This window comes from Hesperophylax consimilis, chromosome 26, assembly GCF_061612785.1.
Source record: "Hesperophylax consimilis isolate HC1 chromosome 26, BYU_Hcon_1.0, whole genome shotgun sequence".
NCBI lineage: Eukaryota > Metazoa > Arthropoda > Insecta > Trichoptera > Limnephilidae > Hesperophylax > Hesperophylax consimilis.
Genome location: NC_142861.1, coordinates 11,780,153 through 11,803,847, shown reverse-complemented (window position 1 = coordinate 11,803,847; position 23,695 = coordinate 11,780,153). Strand labels below are relative to the sequence as shown.

At 32.1% G+C, this 23,695-nt stretch overlaps 1 protein-coding gene across 1 annotated transcript in view; it reads left to right on the top strand.

The window, feature by feature from the left end:
• Positions 1-23,695, top strand: part of LOC149411121 (cyclic nucleotide-gated channel alpha-3) — a 244,696-nt gene that overhangs the window by 70,297 nt on the left and 150,704 nt on the right. Inside the window, exon 5 of the mRNA XM_089647642.1 lies at positions 14,315-14,458. Within this exon, the coding sequence (XP_089503768.1) occupies positions 14,315-14,458 (144 nt within the window). The remainder of the gene's footprint in view (positions 1-14,314; positions 14,459-23,695) is intronic.

The window sequence follows — 23,695 nt, the reverse complement described above, 5'->3', positions numbered from 1 at the left end:
GCAAGGTCTTAATATTGTAAATATTAAGACAAATTATTTGTTTGCGCCCGTACGTATGCAATATTAATATGAATAAAAAGATTTAAATGTAAAAAAACTCATTTCTTTCAACAAAGGCAGACAAATACAATATTGGATTGAATCATCGGTACAATATTGTATTTGTATGCCTTTTTCGAAATAATTGAATTTTTAAATTGTTTTTTTGCAAAAAAGAGACCGTAAATTTCTAATCATTTGAAAATATTATTACAAATATTGAAAGCCTAAATCCTCGACTACGGATCCGGAGGTCGCAGATTTGAATCTCAACATACGCAAGTACATTTTATTGAATTAATTTGTGTTGATTCATATTTAATTAATTTACAAAAATATAATACATTTGCGGCACCTTCCGAAGTGGAAGATGTATCACCCTAACCACCATTTAGATTTGAAACGGTACTTGGAATAGCTTTATCCATATTTGGTGACCAGATATAAACAGCCATGTACTTCTTCCTCCCTCCCTCTCCGCATTTTCTTCATCCCCCTTCCACATTAACTTTAGCCTCACGAAAAACTCTAATAATTGGTGATGCCATAGTCTGACTGACTCAAAACGGTTGGGTTCAGTTGGGTCTCTTGTACGATATTCACATAAAGAAATTGAATAAAGTTTTCACATTTAATTAAAATAATTTCCATCGTTGTTTTTATTTTAATAAAATTCATTGTTCAATTCATTGTGCCCAGTTCTAACTCGTTGAAAATATCTTTCACTGTTCTTTAGGAAAATACGTAAAATACAAACGCGCTGAACACCGAACAAAATGAATTTTAAAATGGAATGCTTAAACAATATTCATGCTACAGCGTTAGTAAATATGTGTACTGTTTGAAATTTCAGAAGTTTTTTGTTCTATTGCTTTGAATTTTCCTGGAAAATAAGTGAAAATTGTATTTTCTTTCTAACAAGAGTAAAAAAATTGCATCAGAAAATGTTGGAACAGACAATTGTGTTTACTAGGAAAAAAGTATAGTAGAGAAAAAAACACATTTTCAAACACCCTTGAAGTCGTTTGTATTGCAACTCCCGGTTAAATACGGGCGGTACAAAATCAATACGTTTTTCCAGTGGCTTATTTGCAATGGCACGTCCTCGTAAAAATACCACGAAGTGTTTTGAAAATGCATAAATTTTATATTGGAAAAGAGAAATGTAGTTTATATCTGGTATTTTCCTTGGAAATATTTCAATTATGTCCTTTGACTTCTCTTTGATACGACAATCACTATCGGAACACGTTTAGTTTTAAAAATCAAAAAACACTTTTATGTGTTATATAGTTTACATAATATTTTTCAATTGACAATCGTGATATCTTCAAAGGTGAAAAGTGAGCAATCATTTTTTATGAGATTTGTTTAAATTATTAATATATAATAATATAAGATGATAATATAATTGAGGACGTTTTTCGTGATCCAAACATACGCCCAATTTCGGCCCATATTTCCATACAAAACTGTGTTTCACCATTACGAAAAGGAAATATAAGTGTAAAAGAGACAGATCGCATGCTAAATGGTCTAGAACCAAAACTTACTAAATCTGTTGCACATTTATCTCCGTTCAAATTGTATTAAAAGCGCTTCTAATTTTCTTCATTATTATATGTTTATAATAATACTATTCTGAAAAAGGTTAGGATATAATTAATTTAATGTGTAATTATTTTTTTTATGCAAAACAAATCTGCTTCGATCTATAAATCTTTTTGTGTTAACATTATTAGTTGTCGTTAATTAATTACAAACTTTTGTCAATCTCGACAATCGATTTGTTTCTCGTTTAAGATTTCAATTTAATAAGCTTGGCGTATACTCTTATTGTATCCAGACTAGTTGACATGTACCCGGCATTTCTCAGAGACTTTTTTTTACTTTCTATAAATATAATTTTTTTTTTTTTTTTTAAACAAATTCAATTTATTCAATAAATAAATTTACAATGTGTGATATACATATATATATTTCACTAGTAATAAGATAAGATATTATGATATGATTAATATTTATTATTTTTCAATGTTCTCCCATAAAAAGCAATTGCTTGTGTGTATGGGATGAGGTATTATTTGTTTAGTTTCTTAGATTTTTATTTAATTTTTTAATTTTTTGTTTTTGTTTTTCTTTTATTTATTTTTTTTTTTTTTTAAATTTAGTTTAGCTTTTCAGTATATTTTTTTAATTGTGTTTTGAATTCTTTGAAACTATCATTTAGTGATCTTATATTTTCTGGCAATTTATTGAAGAAATTTGTTCCTAAGTATTTGTAGTTTTGCTGACCCAAAGTTTTTTTACAAATCGGAATTGGTAACATGTATTTTTGCCTGAGATTTGCTATGTTTTTGAATGGTACGGTTTTGTTTAGGATATCATCTTTGTAAACTTGTAAGGTTGCGTGATACAGGAAAAAAGTATTTAATTTTCTGACTTTAAATTCTTTGAAAATGAGTTCAGATGAATATAAAAATGATTTCTTTAATATTATTTTAATTATTAGTTTTTGCGCAATGTAAAGAGGTTGTGTGTGAGTTTTATAGGCGCCCCCCCATCCTATTATTATGTTTTATATATATAAACCTTCCTGAAGAAATTCTCTCAATGATAGTGACAACACTATGCGTTGAGTAGTTTAGAAGAACTAAGCGTACAAACAGACAGACGAGGATAGCGACTTTATTTTATACTATTTAGAGATATCCAGATATAAGATTAATAAATAGGATGCCATTCAAATTTCAAGGCACACATGATTAAAAATGAATATTATTAGTTGATAACCTATGATATAAAATTACCAACCGATGTCACTGCACTTTATCCGGACTCCCTTTATAGCAAATATATATTTTTTTCATATTAAATAAATTGAAAAATATCACATAATTCATTTTCGGAAAATCGACAGTTTACATTTAATCAGTTTGTACATAAGTACTATTGAATGCGGTGTCCTGTCTTAATTTTTTATAGTTCAATGGCAAAGTTTCGTAGCTAATGATGAAAATGATTTATTGATTTGAAAATAAATGCGTTTACCCCTAAATTCATCACAGTAAGAACTGTTTACATTTTCTTGAACGTGTTTAATATTATTAGGAGAAATTAATTAAATTTCGGAGTCGGAATTTCGGATTAAATTTTTGACAGGAATATTGAAGAGTATGCTAATAATTATTCGAATCGGAAGACCAAATTGGAGAAAATTTATCAAAACTTTAAATTATATTTTGTCTGGTTGCCCAGCATTGTTACGTGAGTAAAATTCAGATTTTTCCGTAATGTTGGACGGATTTTTATATTTCCTTATAGAAACCAAACTTCGTATTTTGTAATTGAACTGACATATTATATGATTTAATCTTAACAACCCAAATAGGTTCAATCCTGAAAGTTCTTCCATTAATCCTACTTATTTAAAGTTTTTCGTAATATAGGGTTTTCGAATAAGAGGTGTTATTTTGAATAGCCCGCTATTTTGGTAGATGTTACTTTTGAAGCTGTCATTTTTGACATTTAAAAAGTAGAAACTACGCCACTAACAAAAATGCATGCAAACGCATTGAAATGATTAAAATTCATTTGAGTGAATCAAATGCAAATCATCTTGAGTGATGAGGCCCATTTCCACCTCGGTGGCTTTGTCAACAAGCAAAATTGTTGCATCTGGGGCTCGGAAAACCCAAGAATTATTGTTGAAAAGCCACTCTATCCTCAACGTGTGACTGTTTGGTGCGGTTTATGATCTGGTGGAGTCATTGGACCTTACTTTTTCGAAAATGAGGCTGGAGCAACAGTTACGGTGAATGGATTGCGCTATCGAGAGATGATTAATGAAGAGGCCAGAATTGGATGGTATTGATCTAGACAACGTTTACTTTACAAAGCATTTACATCACACATAAGCAACGAAACCATTAATCTTTTACAATTGAATACCAAAATAATACCTCTTATTGGAAAACCCTGTATTTATACAAATAATTAACCTTGCAATCTCACGTATTCAAGGTAGTGTGCCTAGCACGATAGTTGAAAAATTCTAATCAAGCTTATTATCAAGTCGATCACTTAGGACGGGTTGTTTCGGAGAATCTGAACAATTCATCAAATTTCAACGTTCATTTTCAAGTTCTGTGAAAGATTTTTTCAAGTTCTGTTTTTATTTCAGTTTTGTCAAGCAACTAGCCTACAATGATATAAAAACAGAACTTGGATAAGTCTTTCACAGAACCCGAAAATGAACGTTGAAATTTGATGAATTGTTCAGATTCTCCGAAACAACCCGTCCTTAGAGTGTATTATTTAACGGATTAAGATCAACTACTGAATTATCACTCATTTAAATAACGCCTTACACAGTAAAAATTCCCCATCCTTTGTTTTGTCTTCGGCTGAACTTCAATAATGTGTCATAGAATCAAGTTCAAACTCCATCGCCCTCTGTTGAACTCGTCGCTTTGCCAGCTATCCTGGAAAATTTCTCTATCCGAGTGAGTCTCATAGTGAATTCCTTAAATTAGCATATTATTATAAGTATCTAGGAATCGTAATTGACCATAACCGTAGATGGATACCTCACATCAAACAAATCACAAATAAACTACTCAAAACAATACACATTTTGCTAAACATATATAAAATAAAACAATTGACAAAAATATATTTTGCACTTTGCCAAGCAATTATATAATATGAAATGATTGCTTGGGGAGGAGCAACAAAATCGGCTATCGATTCATTAGAAATCGCACAGAAAACGATCTTAAAGGTAATACTAAAAAAACATAGACTGACTGATACAGACCAAATATTCAACAGTTGTGACGTACTATATATACGCCAATTATACGTTAAAACACTACTAAACTACATTTTTACCAAAATAACAAATTCCAACACCAGTTAGAAGAGCGTACAAAGAAAACATAAAAACTCCGACGGTAAATACAAGCTTTGGACAGAGACACTACCAATACTAAGCTATAAAAGCTTTCAACAGTGTAAACACTTGAAAATAAAATTGAGGAAATCAAAAATAAATTCAGACACAAAATTATAAAATGGATTGAAGAATAAAAAAGACAATATAACCAAAATTTCATAACATAAAATAATAAAACCTACACGTAACACACAAAACCAATATAAAACACACAACATATAATATAAATATATCGATTTTTTACTTTATTTTATTTTATTTCTTTTTATTTAAATTTTATTTTATTTTACTTTAATTTTAAAACTATATTTTTAGTTTAAATTTTAATTAATCTTATGTTATTATATAAATTAACTTATTTTGTTATATATATATATATATATTATATATATATATATATATATAATACTATGTTATTATATATTTTTTCGATAAGTGTATTATGAATATTTTTTTTGTGTTATAAAATGGAAGACTCAGCACGGGTAAGCCACCCAGTGAGGCCAACATTACTGAATTGTAATAAGAAATGTAAAATATAGTAACAAAAAAAATTAAAAACATTTATGGACACTGATTTCTTGACTCTGATGCATTTGGTATAGTTCCTTATAAATACATCAATAGAGCAATTTCACCGATATATTTATTGACTTCCTCAAATCTAATCGAAAAAATTTTAAGCTGGCAGATGAAAATATGGATACCTACGTATATGGATAATTAGTACGAAATAGTTTGGAACAACCGCCCGCAGTTCCCTCTCACTCCGCATTCTAAGTTACAGTACACAAGCATTTGGCATTTGGGAGGCGGGTTTTGGTACCGCCGCACCCTGAACCATTGATTAGGTAACCAACATCTTTAACATGGGTCATCCCGTTACGTGATATAGCAGGAGTGCCCTGGTTCATCGGGTGTGGTGTGTTTAGGATGCGATCCACCAGCTGCGTGGTTTGCCAGATCAGGAAAGGATGGTTTGAGGAGACCATTTTTACCTCTCCAACAGGACTCTAGACCAGTGATACTCAACCTTTTTCTTCTGCGGGCCACATTCATATGTTTGTAAAGCTACGCGGGCCGCAACACTATACTGGTCAGTGTTGCCAACGGTGTGAGCTTGATTCCCCCTTTTATTATTCGAAATCCATGGGGGGGGGGGTTGTTAGAGAATTTCTGTAAAACATAATAATTCCCCACAAAAAATGAGTGCTCCCCACAAAATATTTGAAATTCATGAGGGGGGGGGGGGTTGTTACAGAACTTCGCTGAAAAAAAATTCCGCATAGCCAAAAACATCATATGTAATTCCCCAAAACAATTTTTCGAAATCCATTGGGGGGGGGGGGGGTAGCTACGGAATTCCATTTTCGAAAATTTCTGACCGCAAAAAATATTATATCAAATAGATATATAAAGATAAGTTCAAGAGGTTTTTGTTATTTTTAGTAGCCTAAATGGCGATACATCGCCTTCGTTGGTAGTAACACTGGTAACCATTTAACTTTGGAACTGTCAAAAATTTATGTGTTGCCACGAGCAAAATTATTTGCGCGCATATTTGTCTGTCGAATCTTTGTTTTTTAGAGATAGATCTAGCGTGTGCAGTTATGGTGTGCAGTAGCAACACTCTTATATTATATAGATAGTATATTATACTTATACTATCCTCTTCGGGTTTCAATGTCTGTACGTCAAAGTCACAATTAATCTCAAATTAACGTGATATAGAATTCCAGATTTTGTAAATCATGTTCCTGATATTAAATGTATTGAGGGCCGCACAAAATAGCTCGGCGGGCCGCATGCGGCCCGCGGGCCGCAGGTGCGGTCCGCAGGTTGAGTATGACTGCTCTAGACCCATCGACCCAAAAGATGTTAATGAAAAAATATATATATATCTTTTAAATGATTTTAATGTATGCATCTTCAACAAAATATAATATAAACATTTCAATCATTAAATAAATTACATTGTTTTATCTAAAATTGTAATTATCACCATATCACAATTTAATTCTCTTCTATCTAAATTCACATCCACGAACGGGGTGGCTTAATGTTCTGTATGAACGAAACATTAACAATTCTCATGGCGTAAGCAGTACTAGTTCCTTAGAAATCCGGAACACAGTTATTTCCTCGAACGAGATGTTAAATTGCACATTATTTTATAAGAGATGGTACTAGGAACAATGCGATGCTAGAAAAGGGTCAACTATCGCACCATTAATAACTAATTTTATGATTCAGATGTCTTCACAGAGTGTTTCTGAAATGATTTACGTTATGAATAATTACGTTTCACTTGTGAATACAGGATTTTGTTCAATTTACATGTAATTTAACTACTCTCCAACCACAAAATTCTTACAAAAGTATGACGTACGTCTTAAATACTTCCAGATGAATACAAAAAAAATTTGAAAGCAATTTACAGATCTAATATGTTTACACTAAATAATTTACCACCATCTTGATACTGCATTACGTCTTAGCAATATTGAAATAATTGTTCCCAATTCCCATTGTTTAGAGATTCAGATTCATTGATTCAGAGTTTTTTTTTGCTGAAAAATATGTTGCGCTCAATTAAACAATATCTTTTTTGTGTCTCTTGAGTCTTTATTTGTGTCTCTTGAGTCTTTATTTGTATCCCTCGTGTCTCGTAAATCTTTATTTGTGTCTCTTATGTCTCTATTTGTGTCTCTTGAGTCTTTATTTGTGTCCCTCGCGTCTCCCTGTTTCTCTTAAGTCTTATTTGTGTCTCTTGTGTCTCTATTTGTGTCTCTTGAGTCTTTATTTGTGTCTCTTGTTGCTTTTGTCTCTTACTTCTCTTTAAACTATTTGTTATTTAAATAAGCTTTTATATAATTTTGTTTATATTTTTGAATATTTATTTAGATATTTGCAAATAATGTATACTATTTCTAAGTAAATTTATGTAATGCTATGTACATTGTGTGTTTTAACTGAGTTCTTATAACCGGGATGTTCTCACGTAAGTCAGATTATCTGTAAACTCCCATAGTAAATAAATAAATAAATATTCAAGATACAATTTTTTCACTGAGGAGATTTACTTCATTGAGTACGTTAACGTTACTATCCTAACCATAATTTTTCACTGATACTTTTATAAAAAAATAATAATTTCTGTTGTGACTTTGTAACTCCGATTGAAATATCGTTGGAACTTGGATTTGCTTTGAATTAAAGTGTCATTATTTAATTAAGACAAGCTACACAGAAGTGACAAACCTATTAAACATGTAAATTTTCAGTGCAGTGTCAGTGCATCGGTCCACGTAAGTAATGTAAAAATTCGTACTTATACTTTCAGCTTCACACATCCTGCATTATAATACACCGTGATTTTTTTATGAGTCTGCGCTAGTATTACAATATTTTTATAGGAAATTATTTTTATCGTCTTTTTCAAAATTTTGAAATATATCATCATATGATTTATCACAATTACTTATATGTGTAATACAGATTTGGAAATATTTATTTTTATGATTTTTTTAGAAAACTAATCCAAAGGAATTTACAGCAGTTACGTTATTGCTCGTAGAAAATCGATCACGCAACTTTGAGATTAAAACTAAATTCTTGCGTATTTTCCCCGGAAATTTCCTATTTAATATAATACATTGAAAGAGGTTTTGTGGAAAGTTTTGAGGTCGCGGAGCGGAAAAGCATGAATTATTCCGCTTTTCAATAAGCATCCTTGATTAATAATATTATCATACCACCCTATTACGACCCCTTCATAAAATACGGTGATTGGTAATCTATGCGCTAAATTAAATAAAAAAATAATTTTTAACCCTTAAAATCATCCATTGTAAAATGTCTTTTGCAACTTAAGGCGATGCACCACGTCGTGTGATATTTTGAATTGAGCCGCTATCATTTACCCGCTATCGCTATCCGCTAACTTACGTAGATGGCGATAAGGCTTAAATTCCCGCTTAACACCATCCAGCTGTTTTGATTTATGCAAGAAAAAAACATGGCCAAAAAGTGCCTTTTATTTTATTTTGTGGATGTTCAGACACAAATATTTAAATGTTTTTCTATCATTTTATAAATAACTTTATTTGCCACATTATACAATAAAACCATAACCGAAAATGGATTCGAAAGTAGGAGATTTTGAAATTTAAAGCAGTTTTCATAGGCCTATATATTATTTTTTTGGGCTTATAAAAAGAAATATCTAAAAAATACTCGATTATTTCAAAGGACAAGATGTATTCTACTCGCAGTATTTAATTAAAGCATCTGAAAAATTTCTAGGCGACCAAATTTTCAAACCAAAAACACATGATTTTAAATTACTACGTAGTGCATCGCCTTGAAAAGAACTGACTGAGGATTGAACCTTCGTACCCAGGAACTGGAGTCGACAACTCGTCGTGTGTGTACGTGAGCTGTGCGTGCACTTGCGAGTGGATGTGTCCAGGTGTATGCGTGATTGCCACCATGTTGATAGAATGCATTGTCATCGACATCGAGATATAGATGTCAACTTTGACAGGTAAAATATACTACGCTATTGTTTCTTCCATCAGCATAGACAGACAGAGCCACAGTATAGCATTGCGGGATACAGCTAGTCCTTAAATAAATAAGTAAACATGGATATTTTACCACAACCACAAAAAATTTTTTTTCAAAATCATGCTCGAACATTACTTCCTTCAAAATAGTAGTAGATGCTTATGCAACTAGCGTATCATGCTACCAGAACTGTCAGTATTGTGCAACTGACGTAAAACCCGCTGTCGATGCGTCGCGTTGTGTGCAAACACTAGCAAAATAGTATGGCGGATACTCACGTTCGGCGCGTATGCTACGCGCATATAACTCGAGTCGCTGTATTACTGTGTACGAATGGCCTAACGCTTATTCCATGTGCAGAATGTTCGTGGATGGGAAAGCATACGTAAGAAAGGCAAAAATGGCAGATATGATATTATATACTTCGGAGAATTTTCACATGGTAGAATTCCTTTCATGTCCAGATTCCTGTATCAAAGCTTACAGAAGGAATAATATATTGGCTCCATTAAATCAATGTAACTTCTCAAATGCTTCAAACAGCAAATTACCACGTAATAGTACGAGTAATAGACATTCGAAGAAATTAATAATAATCGATAACGGATTTTTTTATCTAAAGTGTTACTATCTTTAACAACTCGAGTGATTTTCGGCATATTATACCGAGTTTGCAAAACGTCTTGAGTGATCACACGCCATAATATGCCATTTTTGACTTGCAGAATTCGCGCACGATTTTTTATAAATCCTTAAAATATAGAATAAACGTTAAAATACAGATAAATTCATTAGCTATATAGCATTATAATTAGTTTGTTTGTTTGTAAAATACAGATAAATTCATTAGCTATATAGCACTATATTTAGTTTGTATATCTCCGTATTAAAATTCAGAGGTGTTATTTTATTTTTAAATGAGGGCGAGAAATTTCGAACTTGAACGCCAATCACTCAACTCATATTCCAGTTATTGACGCAAGCACTCGTGTGTTTTAACTAAATGCGTAGTTCTTAGTATTAAGTATGTGAGTTTCGTTTACCATGTATTTATTTCAAAAGGTGTAGGTACATTATTTGTTTATTAACATTGTAATATTATAATGTTGCTACAGCGAAAAAAAAGTATAATTGGTCGGTATTGTGAATTATTAAAAAAACATTTGATTTATGTGCGTTCGTTGTTATTATGGTACTAACTTTTAAAACTCGTTAAGGCGATGCCATACGTAGTAATGAAAAATCTTTTTTTTTTGGTTTGGAAATTTGGTCGCCTAGAATTGTTTCAGATGCTTTAATTAAATACTGTAAGTAGAATACATCTTGGCCTTTGAAATAATCGAGTATTTATTAGATAAGTCTTTTTATAAGCCAAAAAAATAATGTATAAGGCCTATGAAAACTGCTTTAAAGTTCAAAATCTCCTACTTACGAACCCATTTTCGGTTATGATTTTATTGTATAGTGTGGAAAATTAAGTTATTTATAAAATGATCGAAAAAAAATTAAATATTTATTCCTGAACATCCACAAAATAAAATAAAAGGCACTTTTTGGCCATGTTTTTTTCTTGCATAAATCAAAAGAGCTGGATGGTGTTAAGCGGGAATTTAAAGTTTATCGTCATCTACGTAAGGGTTGTTATTGATAGCGGCTCAATTTAAAATATTACACGACGTAATGCATCGCCTTAATTACAAAATCCGATATAGTGATTTTCCCTCTGAAATCTAACGATTTTATACAGTTCAACGTTTCGCATCAAATTCCAACTACCCTGTACAAAACCATACTAATTGCTATTCATAGTCATCCTGTAAAATTGTTCAACTTTGTTGACTCCACCCTTCATAATGACGTCATTAAAACAATATTGTCATTCGAGTCTCGTGTTTGAAATTATTTCGTGCGGCCCTTTGATAACAGAGGGAAAAACGAGATTGGCTTTCGGTGGAGGAAAAGTAGGCAAATATTACTAAGTCTAGTTTATATGATGATCAGACTACCATATAAAAGTAAAAATAACATTTTTTTTTGTTCTTAAGGCCATGCACTACGTCGTGTAATATTTTAAATCGAGCCCTTGTCAATAACACCCCTTATGTAGATGGAGATAAGGTTTAAATTCCTACTTAACACCATCCGCCTGTTTTGATTTATGTAAGAAAAAAACATGGCCAAAAAGTGCCTTTTATTTTATTTTGTAGATGTGCAGGCATAAATATTTTTTTTTTCCGATCATTTTATAAATAACTTAATTTGCCACATTATACAATAAAATCATAACTGAAAATGGGTTCGTAAGTAGGAGATTTTGAACTTTAATGTAGTTTTCATAGGCCTATACATTATTTTTTTTTGGGCTTATAAAAAGACTTATCTAAAAAATACTCGACTATTTCAAAGTTCAAGAAGTATCCTACTCGCAGTGTTTAATTAAAGCATCTGAAACATTTCTAGGCGACCAAATTTTCAAACTAAAAACACATGATTTTGCTTTAACACGTGATTACTACGTATTACATCGCCTTAATAATTTTATTTAAAAAAAAAGTTTTTTGTCTTAGTCTAAGTTCGCTGTGGCGGATCTTATTTTGTCTTTTTTTACATTAGCTCCACACAGGAGGCCTTGAGAAAAAAAATCCCTCAGGGCCTATGTCATCTTTTGGGGTGCTGTGTAGAGGGTTTTTTTATGGAAGGGAAGGATCGAAAGTTCTGGGAGGAAATGTATGAGTGGTAGGTAGGAATATAAGGGTCAATATGTCCAGGAGTGACGGACGTATGAATCCATCATATAATCCAACCCATACCAGACAAACCTCACCCCATCAACTCGGGCACCCTTGCTAAGTCACCAAACGTAGCAAACTACTTGGGGTGACCTATGGCAGGAGTGTTGGTCATACAATAAATGGTCCCGGGGTGGCGGTACCCATACCTCCCAAATTGCCCTATCTGCTTTAATTTATTTATTTATTGTGTTTTCTCAATTAAAATGTATTGTTTTTCAATTTAATAGAAGAAACAAAAAATAATCGATGATAATTATTAAACAGTTAAATAAAAACAAAATAGTAAAAATAATATAATTTAATAATAACAAATGGAAAAAATTTGTTGATAAAATATTAACTATCATTTAAATGTTGACAGGTTAAATATAATACAGATTTTTTTTATTTTTTTTTATTTTTTATTATTGATACATTATTTTACAGTATTTCATATTTTAATTCAGTAATGTTGGCCTCACTGGGTTGTTTACCCGTGCTGAGGCCCCCATTTTATAATATAAGAATTTATACATTTAAACAAAAAACAACATTAAAATAAAGATAAATTTAAACTAAAAATAAAGATTAGAAATTAAAATCTAATTATCACACTAAAAGAAAAAATATTAAAAGAGAATGGAAATCGGCATTTATAATGATTTATGTGTTTGTGCGTGTTGCGTGTTTTATATATTTTTTTTGTGTTGCGTGTATATGTTAATAGATAATATTAATATTTAGATATATTTAAATAAAAATAAAATGTTTTGACTAAGGATTGCAGCTTCCTTCAGGGACTAGCTTTTAACTGCTATGACCTTGTAAAATGTCTTTAAAAACTTAATTTTTTATATGTAAATTATTTATTTTATTATTTGGTCTGAGTGAGGATTGAATCTTATTCCCCAAGAACTGGCGTCAACCACGTTAAAAACTGAGCCAAATGCCAATTGGGTACGACCGAAGAAATGCGTTTAGGTACGCCTATATATGCGTGACCTAAAAGTTGATAGAATGCATTGTTTTCGGCAACAAATCTATCTGTACAGTTTCAACCCGTTCGTTCGTCGGGAAGTGGGTTAGTTACGACTCCCAAGTTTGGTATTGATTCATTAATTCACATAGATTTATTTAAATAAATGTTATTCGATTCCAAACATGTTGTAAATAATATATCTACTGTATTTAGTTTATTGGTTCTACGGCCAGAAAGTTCTTTACCCACTGTACTTATTTTCTTCTACTTTATATGGTTGAGATTTTTACGTCTTACTTGCAACATGTAGATTCATCTGCAAAAACCAAATCCAGTTTGTTTTAATTATTGGCACATTCACAAATCGCTAAATAGCGGATGAAATGCTGTAGAGGTGCGGTGCGATCTTTAGGATCTAAGGGTAGTCCACCCCACCAACCCAAAGCATAATAATATAATTAATACTGTTGCCAGGGATGATGGTTTCTCCCTCTTATGAATATGATGTGAATTTGGGTACAAATAAACTGATTCCGTAGATTATTTTTTTAATGATAAACTAATGTTTATAAGACATAGTTTTTATGTATAGCACAAAGGACAACAAATTATTATAAGCATTAATTACTCGGCTGAAATATCCATACAAATTGAAAATATCTCGCCAGTAAAAATAAATGCCGCCGACGGGAATTGAACCTGCACCTTCTGATGTCCAGTCAGGTGCTCTGGACTACTGAGCTACGTCGGCTAATCCCCAATAACTACATTATATAAATATGTACAAGTTCTCTAATCGACAATTAGTACTTAATATACATATATTTTTTAATAATAATTTGAATGAAGAATTCAGACAAGCGACATTGTGTAAAATAATATTTATTTATTTCATATTTTCCTTAATACAGGATCTACATATACTATAACAAGATATTTTTTGTTGTGTCATTTTCAAATTTTGCAAGTAAATACTAACAGTGATATTTCTTATTACAGGTGATCTGCCTCGTCCCAGAAGTAAAGGAGAGTACCTGTTCGTAATAGCGCAGTTGCTGTTTGGTTTGATGCTGTTTGCGACGGTGCTGGGTCACGTGGCCAACATTGTGACGTCAGTCAGCACTGCACGGAAGGAGTTTCAAGGTAGGAACTTTTGATTTTGAACATGATATTATAAAATGGAGCTAAGAAGTAAAGCACATATCGCAAAAAATCTAAATATAGTCATTAAAAAGCCTTTTCGACTGAAAATACAACAACTCTTTACATCAAAATTATACATATACATTACGCACAAAATGTGCGGCGAAAAAAATTAAGACAAAGTTTGTTGTTCTTTTTTTTTTTTTTTTTTTTTTTTTTTTTTTTTTTTATTAATTATACCCGCTAAACTGCTCAAGCAGTTTGTCAGCAGGATAATTTAGATATATTCGAAATATGACAAAATTAAATAATATGACCGAAGGAGATATGGTCCCATTAGCTCAGTTGGTAGAGCGGTGCCCCGGCAAGGCAATGATCCTGGGTTCTAGTCCTAGATGTGACCGTATCTTTTCTGATTTTTCTGTTTCAAATTTTCGTTTAAAAATCGCTAATATATTTCTCTTCAATAATTAAACAAATTATTATCATTGAGAAAATATGAAACAAGACTTCCAAATGAAGTCAAAATCACAGTACTCGTTACTGTATATGGCGGTGAAGTTCTTCCAAGAAATATCAACCAACATGAATGTAACGAAATAAATTAAGTGTAGTTAACTTGTTAACTACATACTGCAGTTTATAACATTTTTTTATATTTTGTTTATATTAGCACATTGTAACCACCGAATACATTATGTAAAGATTATTTTAAGATGAATAGTAAATAATTCAAACATTAAAAAATGAGGAAACCATTTGCTGTGTAAAACGGTTATCTCAGCGAATATCGCAGTTACGAATGCGCGAGAAATTTTGAAAAATTTGCAAATTAAAAAGATATATTTCTTTAAATTTGCTACATTTTAGCCAGCGTGAGCTCGAAGGTTTTACAAATGGGCCAAAATGTAGCCAAATAAGCTTCAGTAGTTACCAGAGACACAAAGAAAACCATCATACTGCACAACACAATTAAAGTGTGTGGAATTGCCAATTGAGTTGACTTTAACACGGGACTCCGAAGACAAATACCAGCAAGATTGAAAGACAGTACTATCTTCTTCTTCTTCAATGGCGCTTCAGCCCATTTCGAGCCTTGGCCTCCTTTAACATGAGCCTCCACCGCCCTCTGTCCTCGGCAGTCGTCTTCCAATCTGCAATATGGAGTAGTCCTCTGGCATCTTTCCTGACATCGTCCTCCCATCTCAGCCTAGGTCTGCCCGCCTTTCGTTTGCCTCCCGGGTGTCCGGTTAGAACCTTCTTTGGTACACGTGTGCTTGGCATTCGGTGCACATGTCCGGCCCATCTTAGTCTTTGGAGCCGTAAATGAGTAGAGAGTCTGGGAGCTTGGTAGATGTCATATAGCTCCTTATTGTGGCGGATTCTCCATGCCTCTCCCTCTCGCACTGCTCCTAAGATTCTTCGAAGTACCTTTCTTTCGAAGGTGTCCAGCCGTTCCGCAGACTTTGCTGTCAGTGTTCCCGCCTCACATCCATAGGCCAAGACCGTTCTAATAATTGTTTTATACAGGGTTATTTTAGTTTTCCTATGGACGTTTCGGGATTTGAACACTGGCAGCAACGCGAAGTAAGTGTTGTTATCGGCTGTGATGCGCTTTCTTACTTCTAGTGGGTCTTCGTTGTCCTGCGTTATGATGGAGCCCAGGTAGGCAAACTCTTCGACCACTTCAAAGTTATAGGAGTTTTTAAAATTCACTTTATCTTTTATTCTGCGGTGTGGGGTTCTGGTTTGCATCATGATTTTAGTTTTGTTCTCATTGATTTGCAAGCCCACCTCTCTTGCTGCAGTCTCCAAAGGGTCAAACACCTCTCTTACAGCCTGTAAGGATCTTCCGACAATGTTAAGGTCGTCTGCATATCCAACTATTTAATTGCTTTATGTAGCAAATGTTTGAGTCGGTAGCAATCATTGTCTTCCTCACGACGTGCTCCAGAACAATATTGAAAAGAGTGGGAGCTAAGCCATCACCTTGTTTCAGCCCATGGGAGACGTTAAAATCTTCCGTTGTTTCACCTCCTATCCTTACTCGACATCGTGAACCAACCATCGTTGCTTTTACAAGCTTGACTATTTTGGGCGGTAGGTATATCAAAATTTAGGAGTATTTCATATATTTTCTCCCTATCTATACTGTCATATGCCTGTTTGAAGTCAACAAATAGTTGATATATGTCTATATCGAATTCCCAGCATTTTGTCAGTGTTTTTCGAGTAGTAAAAAGTTGATCAGTGGTGGATCTCCCCCTCCTAAAACCTGCAAAGACAGTACTATAACACTGCACAATTTGAAAAAAACATTAATCTATAAGACATTCACTTGACAAAAAATGTTAATTGAAAACACAAAATTCACACATCAAGTCAACTAAGGCTCTACTGCTGACAGATACGTTTGTATAGGTCCAGCAGATTCTTCAATAGTGACCAGCTTCTAACCCTGTACGTATCTCAAGTACACCCAATAATTGAATTTGGGAGCCACCTCTGAGTTGGAGCCCCAAAATACATGATAACATTTATTTAGTAAATTCGGCTGTATATACTGCTGTAATATCATAAGACTTCAGAGAAATTCATAGCTGTACACACGTGTGTACGTGATTGACACCAAAAGTTGATATAATGCATTGTCATCGACAACGAGTCTATCTGTCGAGTATCCAAATCGATCAGATGTCAGAAGGTTGGTTAGTTTCCAATTCTAAGGACGGGTTATTTTAGAGAATTAGAAAAATTATTCAAATTTCAAATTTAATTTTCAAGTTCTGTTATTATTTCAGTTCTGTCAAGTAACTGGACTGTAAATATATAATAATAATAATATATTTATTTAGGAAAGTTTACACATTACAACTATACATACATATTACGGTGAACATTGATTTGTAACTTTTATTTTTAAGGTTATGAAATTAACAGAAAAATACAAACATAATATTATGAAGGTAAAAAAAAAAAATACATTTGAGGTTTCTCAAATACCGCCTCACTAGGCTAGCCTGTGTTGAGGCAGAATTATTCGTGTTAGTTCCTCATACCTTTGAACATACCTATACTTGTATTAAAATGTATTCGCTCAATAATGTGGTGACTTCAATAACTGCGAATTTGGGTGAATGCACCGGTGAAGGCCCTATTCTTATTTTTGATCCAAGTTTTTACATTATCTTTGAAATTTTTTTGTGAATCACATTGTTTTATGCTGTCTGGAAGAATGTTGTCGCAAAGTTATTTATTATTTTCAATGTATTATTTTTTAATTTTAAATATATTATTATGTATTTTTAATTTTAAATGTATTATTTTCTCTTTAAATGTATTATGCAGATTATATTTTCATATTATAAAATGAAGGCCTCAGCACGGGCAAGCCACCCAGTGAGGCCTACATTACTGGAAAACTTAAAATGTAAAAAATATTGTACCAAATAAATAAATCATAAAGTATTTAAAGTTTCGTTGACCAAACGTAGTATGAAATATGATTTAAGATTTTCACGGCCAAAAGTATTTTTGTTATTTGTTTTTGGGGTGTTATGCCGTGTTGCGCTAACTCCTTCTTTAGCCAACGTTTGGTTTAGCAACTTATTTAGCAAACGTAGTATGAGTTATCGGTATTTGTAGTAAGTTTTTGTTGTTGCTTCGAGTACATCGTGTATTTAAACTTTTTTCGTAATAATTATGTATATTTGAGTATAGATGAGTTAGGATAGTTTTTGCATACAGCTGCCGAACATCAAACACAGAACATAAAAAACATAAAAACAGAACTTGAATAGTACCTTCACAGAACTCGCAAATGAACGTTGAAATTTTAAGAATTGTTCAAATTCTGTCGAACAACCCATCCTTAGATTTGCAATCATTCATTCGTTTATTACCGAAAATAAAAATGATTTTTTTTTGTTAAGTGTGCTGGGTAATAAAGCGCTACAAATACAAATGCATGGTCACCCTAGCTTACAATACAAAATATTCATGTTTACTCGTTTCAAAGAATAAAAAGAGGGAATTTTTTTCCTCAGAAACTATTGAGTAGAGTTATTGCAAAAAATATATTATATGGGTATTATCTGTGTATTTGGAAGCTGTGTCTGTCATTAAAATGCGATTATTTCATAAAAGTAACACTATTAATTATTAGAATGATTATCGAATTAAATCCTAATTGCTCACGAGAGCCGGCCTTAGTACTTACGACGTAAACAATGGTAATTACTCAAATGACAATGTCTAATTATTAATTACGCGAACAGTTCATTCAAAATTCCGAAACCTCCCAGAGGGAAACATTAAATTCAGTAATAATTAACGTAAATATTGAATGCAATTCGACAAAGCTGTCATGCAAATTTAGTGCATTACACAACCGGTTGATAAACATTTTGTGTAGACTGTGTCCATTTTGTGTCAGTACGTCTCTTAACACCCTGTATTATAAAACAATTTAAAATATTACATGCGACGAAGTAAAAAATTATTAAAGGTTTTCCGAATAACAAATTTTATAAGCAATAATTAGTCGCCTGAAATATCCATAAAAATATCTACAGAGTAAAAATAAATACCGCCGACGGGAATTGAACCCGCACCTTCTGAAGTCCGGTCAGGTGCTGTGTACCACTGAGCTACGTCAACTCATTCCCAACACGCCAAATAATTCAATATTTGGCGTGTAATTTTTAATCTCTATGGATGTTTCAGTCGACTAATTATTGGTTATAATAATTTTGTTATCATTTGTGCTATGCATAAAAAAACTTGTCTTTTAAACAATATCTTGACGGCCTCCGTGGTCTAGTGGTAAGGCTTTGAACTAGCAATCCGATGGTTGCGGATTCAAATCCCGGCGTCCCCAAGTACATTTTATTTAATAAATTTTCTTTATTTCAAAAAAAATAATATATAGTATTCTTGCGGTACGTTCCAGAGTGGAATATACTCTCAGTATCGCTCTGGTGTAAGACCACCATTTAGAATTAAACATCACTTGAAATGGGTTAAACTATGTTTGGTGACCAGATATGAATATCCCCCTTCTTATACTCCATCTCCTTCCCCTCCCCCACTGCATTCTTCCTCACAACATACCCCAATTGGGGATGCCATAGTATCACTGGCTCCAGACGGTTGGGATCAGTTGGATTCTGGTGCGGTATTCACATTTAAAAAAAAAGATAATTTTGCTACTTATCTTTTTTAATTTAAGAAATACCTTAATACTCGTACAATATTTAGTTTACAATAATTTTATTTATTTTACATAAATATTTATAATAACATAACTAATCAATAATCGCTCATTATGATCTTTTTCGGATGTAGGTAGATACTTATTTGTGGATTCTGTATTTTATTTTCATGAATGTAACATATACGTGTATTATTCATAAAATAAGTAGGTACGTAATTAGAAAGTATTAAAAAACATTCGAACGAATTTTTTTTCGTCATTTTCCTATCTTTTTTTGGTTCATCAGAGGTTTGAATTGAGTAACATTACTTCCTCTAACTGTTATTACTGATACCCATTCCATATTGTTTAAATGTAAACCTAGGTATTATTTCAAATAACACTTATTTAGCTTTAAGAAGATGCATTTTTTCATAATACTAGCGCCGAACCGTGAAAAATCGCGGATAATTACAATATTTATTGTGGGATTTGTGAAATTGAAAGTGTTTGTAATTATAATAAATACTTGCCTAAAACATGAAAATTTACGACATCTGTCAAAAATTTAAACAAAATTAACACGCTTCTCCAATAAATTGATTAATTTTGGTTCTTACTTTAACGCTTGTCTGAATCGTTCCACAATCAATAGCAATTTTGAAAATAAAACCAAATCCCAGTTCTAGAGTACATTTATTTATTATTTGGTACAATATTTTTTTACATTTCAAAGTTTTCCAGTAATGTTGGCCTCACTGGGTGGCTTGACCGTGCTGAGGCCTTCATTTTATATTATGAAAATATAATCTAAATACAATCTACAATATAAGATAAAATAATACATTTAATATATAATCTTGTGTGTTTGTGAGTGATGTGTGTTTATATTGGTTTTGTGTGTTACGTGTAGGTTTTATTTTTATTTTATGCTATGACATTTTGGTAATATTGTCTTTTTTGTTGTTTAATCCATTTTGTAATTTTGTGTGTGAATTTATTTTTATTTTCCTCAATTTTAATTTCAATTTTTAGACTGTTGAAAGCTTTTATAGCATGGTATTGGTAGTGTCTTTGTCCAAAGCTTGAATTTACTGTTGAAGATTTTATGTTTTCTTTGTACGCTAAATTCGTGAAATAAAAATAAATTCTAAAATACATTAATTCCAAGTTACCCATAGATTCAGATACACAGCACCGAAATAATTATTTATAATTGTGATTCTCTTTTTTTTCTTAAATTTTAAATTTCCATATTTTATTGGTCAATAATATAAAATGCTTAATATTAAAATAAAATGTGAAAACTGTTACAATACGTCAACACCAAAATAAAATTTTACTATTTTATATCTGTCAGAAAGCTTATTAAAATATTAGATTGATTAGTAAAAAAAAACACTATTAAAAAAATACATGTCCATTATGATCATGTTTCAGAATCAAAGTTTCCTTCATCAGAATACAAAGTATCCCAAATATTATGACTTTTTTTTTTTAAAGAAAGACAAACATTCCCAGGTTACGAATAACCCAACAATGTTTGAAAATCTCCTACTACCACCACAGAAAGCCGAAAATGTTGCTTGTGTTGTGATGGAGGACTTAGCCAGCCGAGGAATCGAACACGCGACGCTCGGGTGAGACCCAAGCGCTATGCCCACTCAACCACTGACCGGTCAAATGATAATGACAAATGATAATAATAGACATATTAGCAGACGCCCATAATTATCATTTAATTTATTAATTAACATAGAACAAACATTATTTTTATATCATTAAAATGAATTTACAATTTTTTACGCAACATCAAAAATTAAATACATATTATTTCGACCGTATATATATATTCAAGATGACTGTATTAGTGGGGTTATTATGAATTAGTTTGGAAGCCGAATTACTCAAATTAGCAATGTTCTTTAATAACTAAATCTGTAAAGGGGTTTATATAACTTGTTTAGGAAAATAGGCTTAAACGTTTAACTAGAAGGTTAGAAACAAGGCTGCTTGAGTCACTAAGCCATGACTGAGCTAAAGGTTAATGTTTAAGTGTAAATATGTATTTATTTAACGCGTCTATTGTAGGTGACTTCCTTGATCCTTTTGGTAGAATATTATATGATGTTGTTTGACTTCCATAATACAGGGTTTTCTAATAAGAGGTGTTATTTTGAATAGCTCGCTATTTCGGTAGATGTTACTTTTGAAGCTGTCATTTTTTGACATTTGACAAGTAGAAACTAAGCCATTAATAAAAATTAAACGCTACATGCTTCAACAACGCATTGAAATTATTAAAATTCACTTGAGTGAATCAAATGCAAATCATCTTGAGTGATGAGGCCCATTTCCACCTCGGTGGCTTCGTCAACAAGCAAAATTGTCGCATCTGGGGCTCGGAAAACCCAAGAGTTATTATTGAAAAGCCTCTCTATCCTAAACGTGTGACTGTATGGTGCGGTTTATGGTCCGGCGGAGTCATTGGACCTTACGTTTTCGAAAATGAGGCTGGAGCAACAGTTACGGTGAATGGATGATGATGATTAATGAATTTTTTTTTGGCCGGAATTTGATGGTATTGATCTGGACAACGTTTACTTTCACACAAGCAACGAAACCATTGATCTTTTACGATTGAATATCAAAATAAAACCTCTTATTGGAAAACCCTGTACTTCCCCAAAACGAGGATTGTGCAATTTTGTGCGATATAATTTTTTTTACACCATATATTTCATGATTTATCATCTATTTGAATTTTAGTTGAGGTTTCCCAATTATTTTTTTAATATTTGTTTACCAACCCATTTACCGATAGATCCGATCCTTACCGCGCAATGCGATTAAACGCAGCGATTTTGGAATAGCTAAAAACGCCATTCTAATTCATAGTTTTACTGATATATGTTTAGAATTAAGTAAAAACGCCAACCGCAATGGGTTTTTGTACTTTTTTGTTTGGCGTTTTCAGCTATTCGATGGTCTTCAAATCGCGTAGCACTACAGCTCTTCATTCGTTCATTCATTCGCCTACATATTACCGTAGGCAAACTATGTACGAATGGCACTATTTCAAGTGTAAGGTTATTTTTATTTTTATTTTTTAATGAAACCTAAACTAAGAACCGACTTTATCAAAAAGAGGTTCTTAGCTACTTAGTTTTGGTCAAAGAAGGAAGATTTTTTTACTGAAAACCTTCTTGTCATATTATGTCGAATCGTTAGAAAAAGGCCCCAAAGTGAAGATGTGAGTTTGTGAAAAATTAATAAAAAATGATTATGTTGCTTCTCCGTGGACTGAAATAAGGGTTTCACATTATTTTATTTCATTTTATATTATATAGACAAACCGTACACGATTTACAGTGATGAAACAATATACAGGAATTAGATACTTCATGTTAGGTACCTACGATATATTCCTTGTAATTTCGTGGTATGTTTATTCCTTAATTACCAGGTGACATGTGCAGTATATAGGTGTGTGTGTGTAATGTAGGTTAGTGTGTGTACTGTATGTGTGAGTGTGTCTGTATGTATGCGCATTGAACAGTTTATATTATTGACATGATGCCATGTTTGAATTTTATAATTAAACTGATGCGTTGTGCTTTTTATGTTTTGTTCTTATTGAGGATAAGGTGCGTCTATGTATTCTTACCGTAAACTGGCTTTATCTGGCTTTTATAAAACTTCAAAAATAAACATATTTTACCATAATAGTGGATTTTTGTAACAGTTTAGTCATAACTATAATTAAAATGTAAATTTACAGAACATTTATAATTTCCATATAATAACTCTTGCTCAACATTTAAAATTTGCATTTAACCGTTTGAGTGCCAAAAAAATTCATACAGTTGCTTGTAAAATGCCACCAAAAAAACATTATTTTTTATGAAACTATATATTTTTTAAAACCCCATAAATTCTTTGAATTTTCAAGGATTTCGATGATTTTTTCGGTGTTTTATTAAAGAATATTGGTTTAGAATCACGCGGAGGAGGATCCCAAAGTCCAGGCGTTTCGAAAAAAT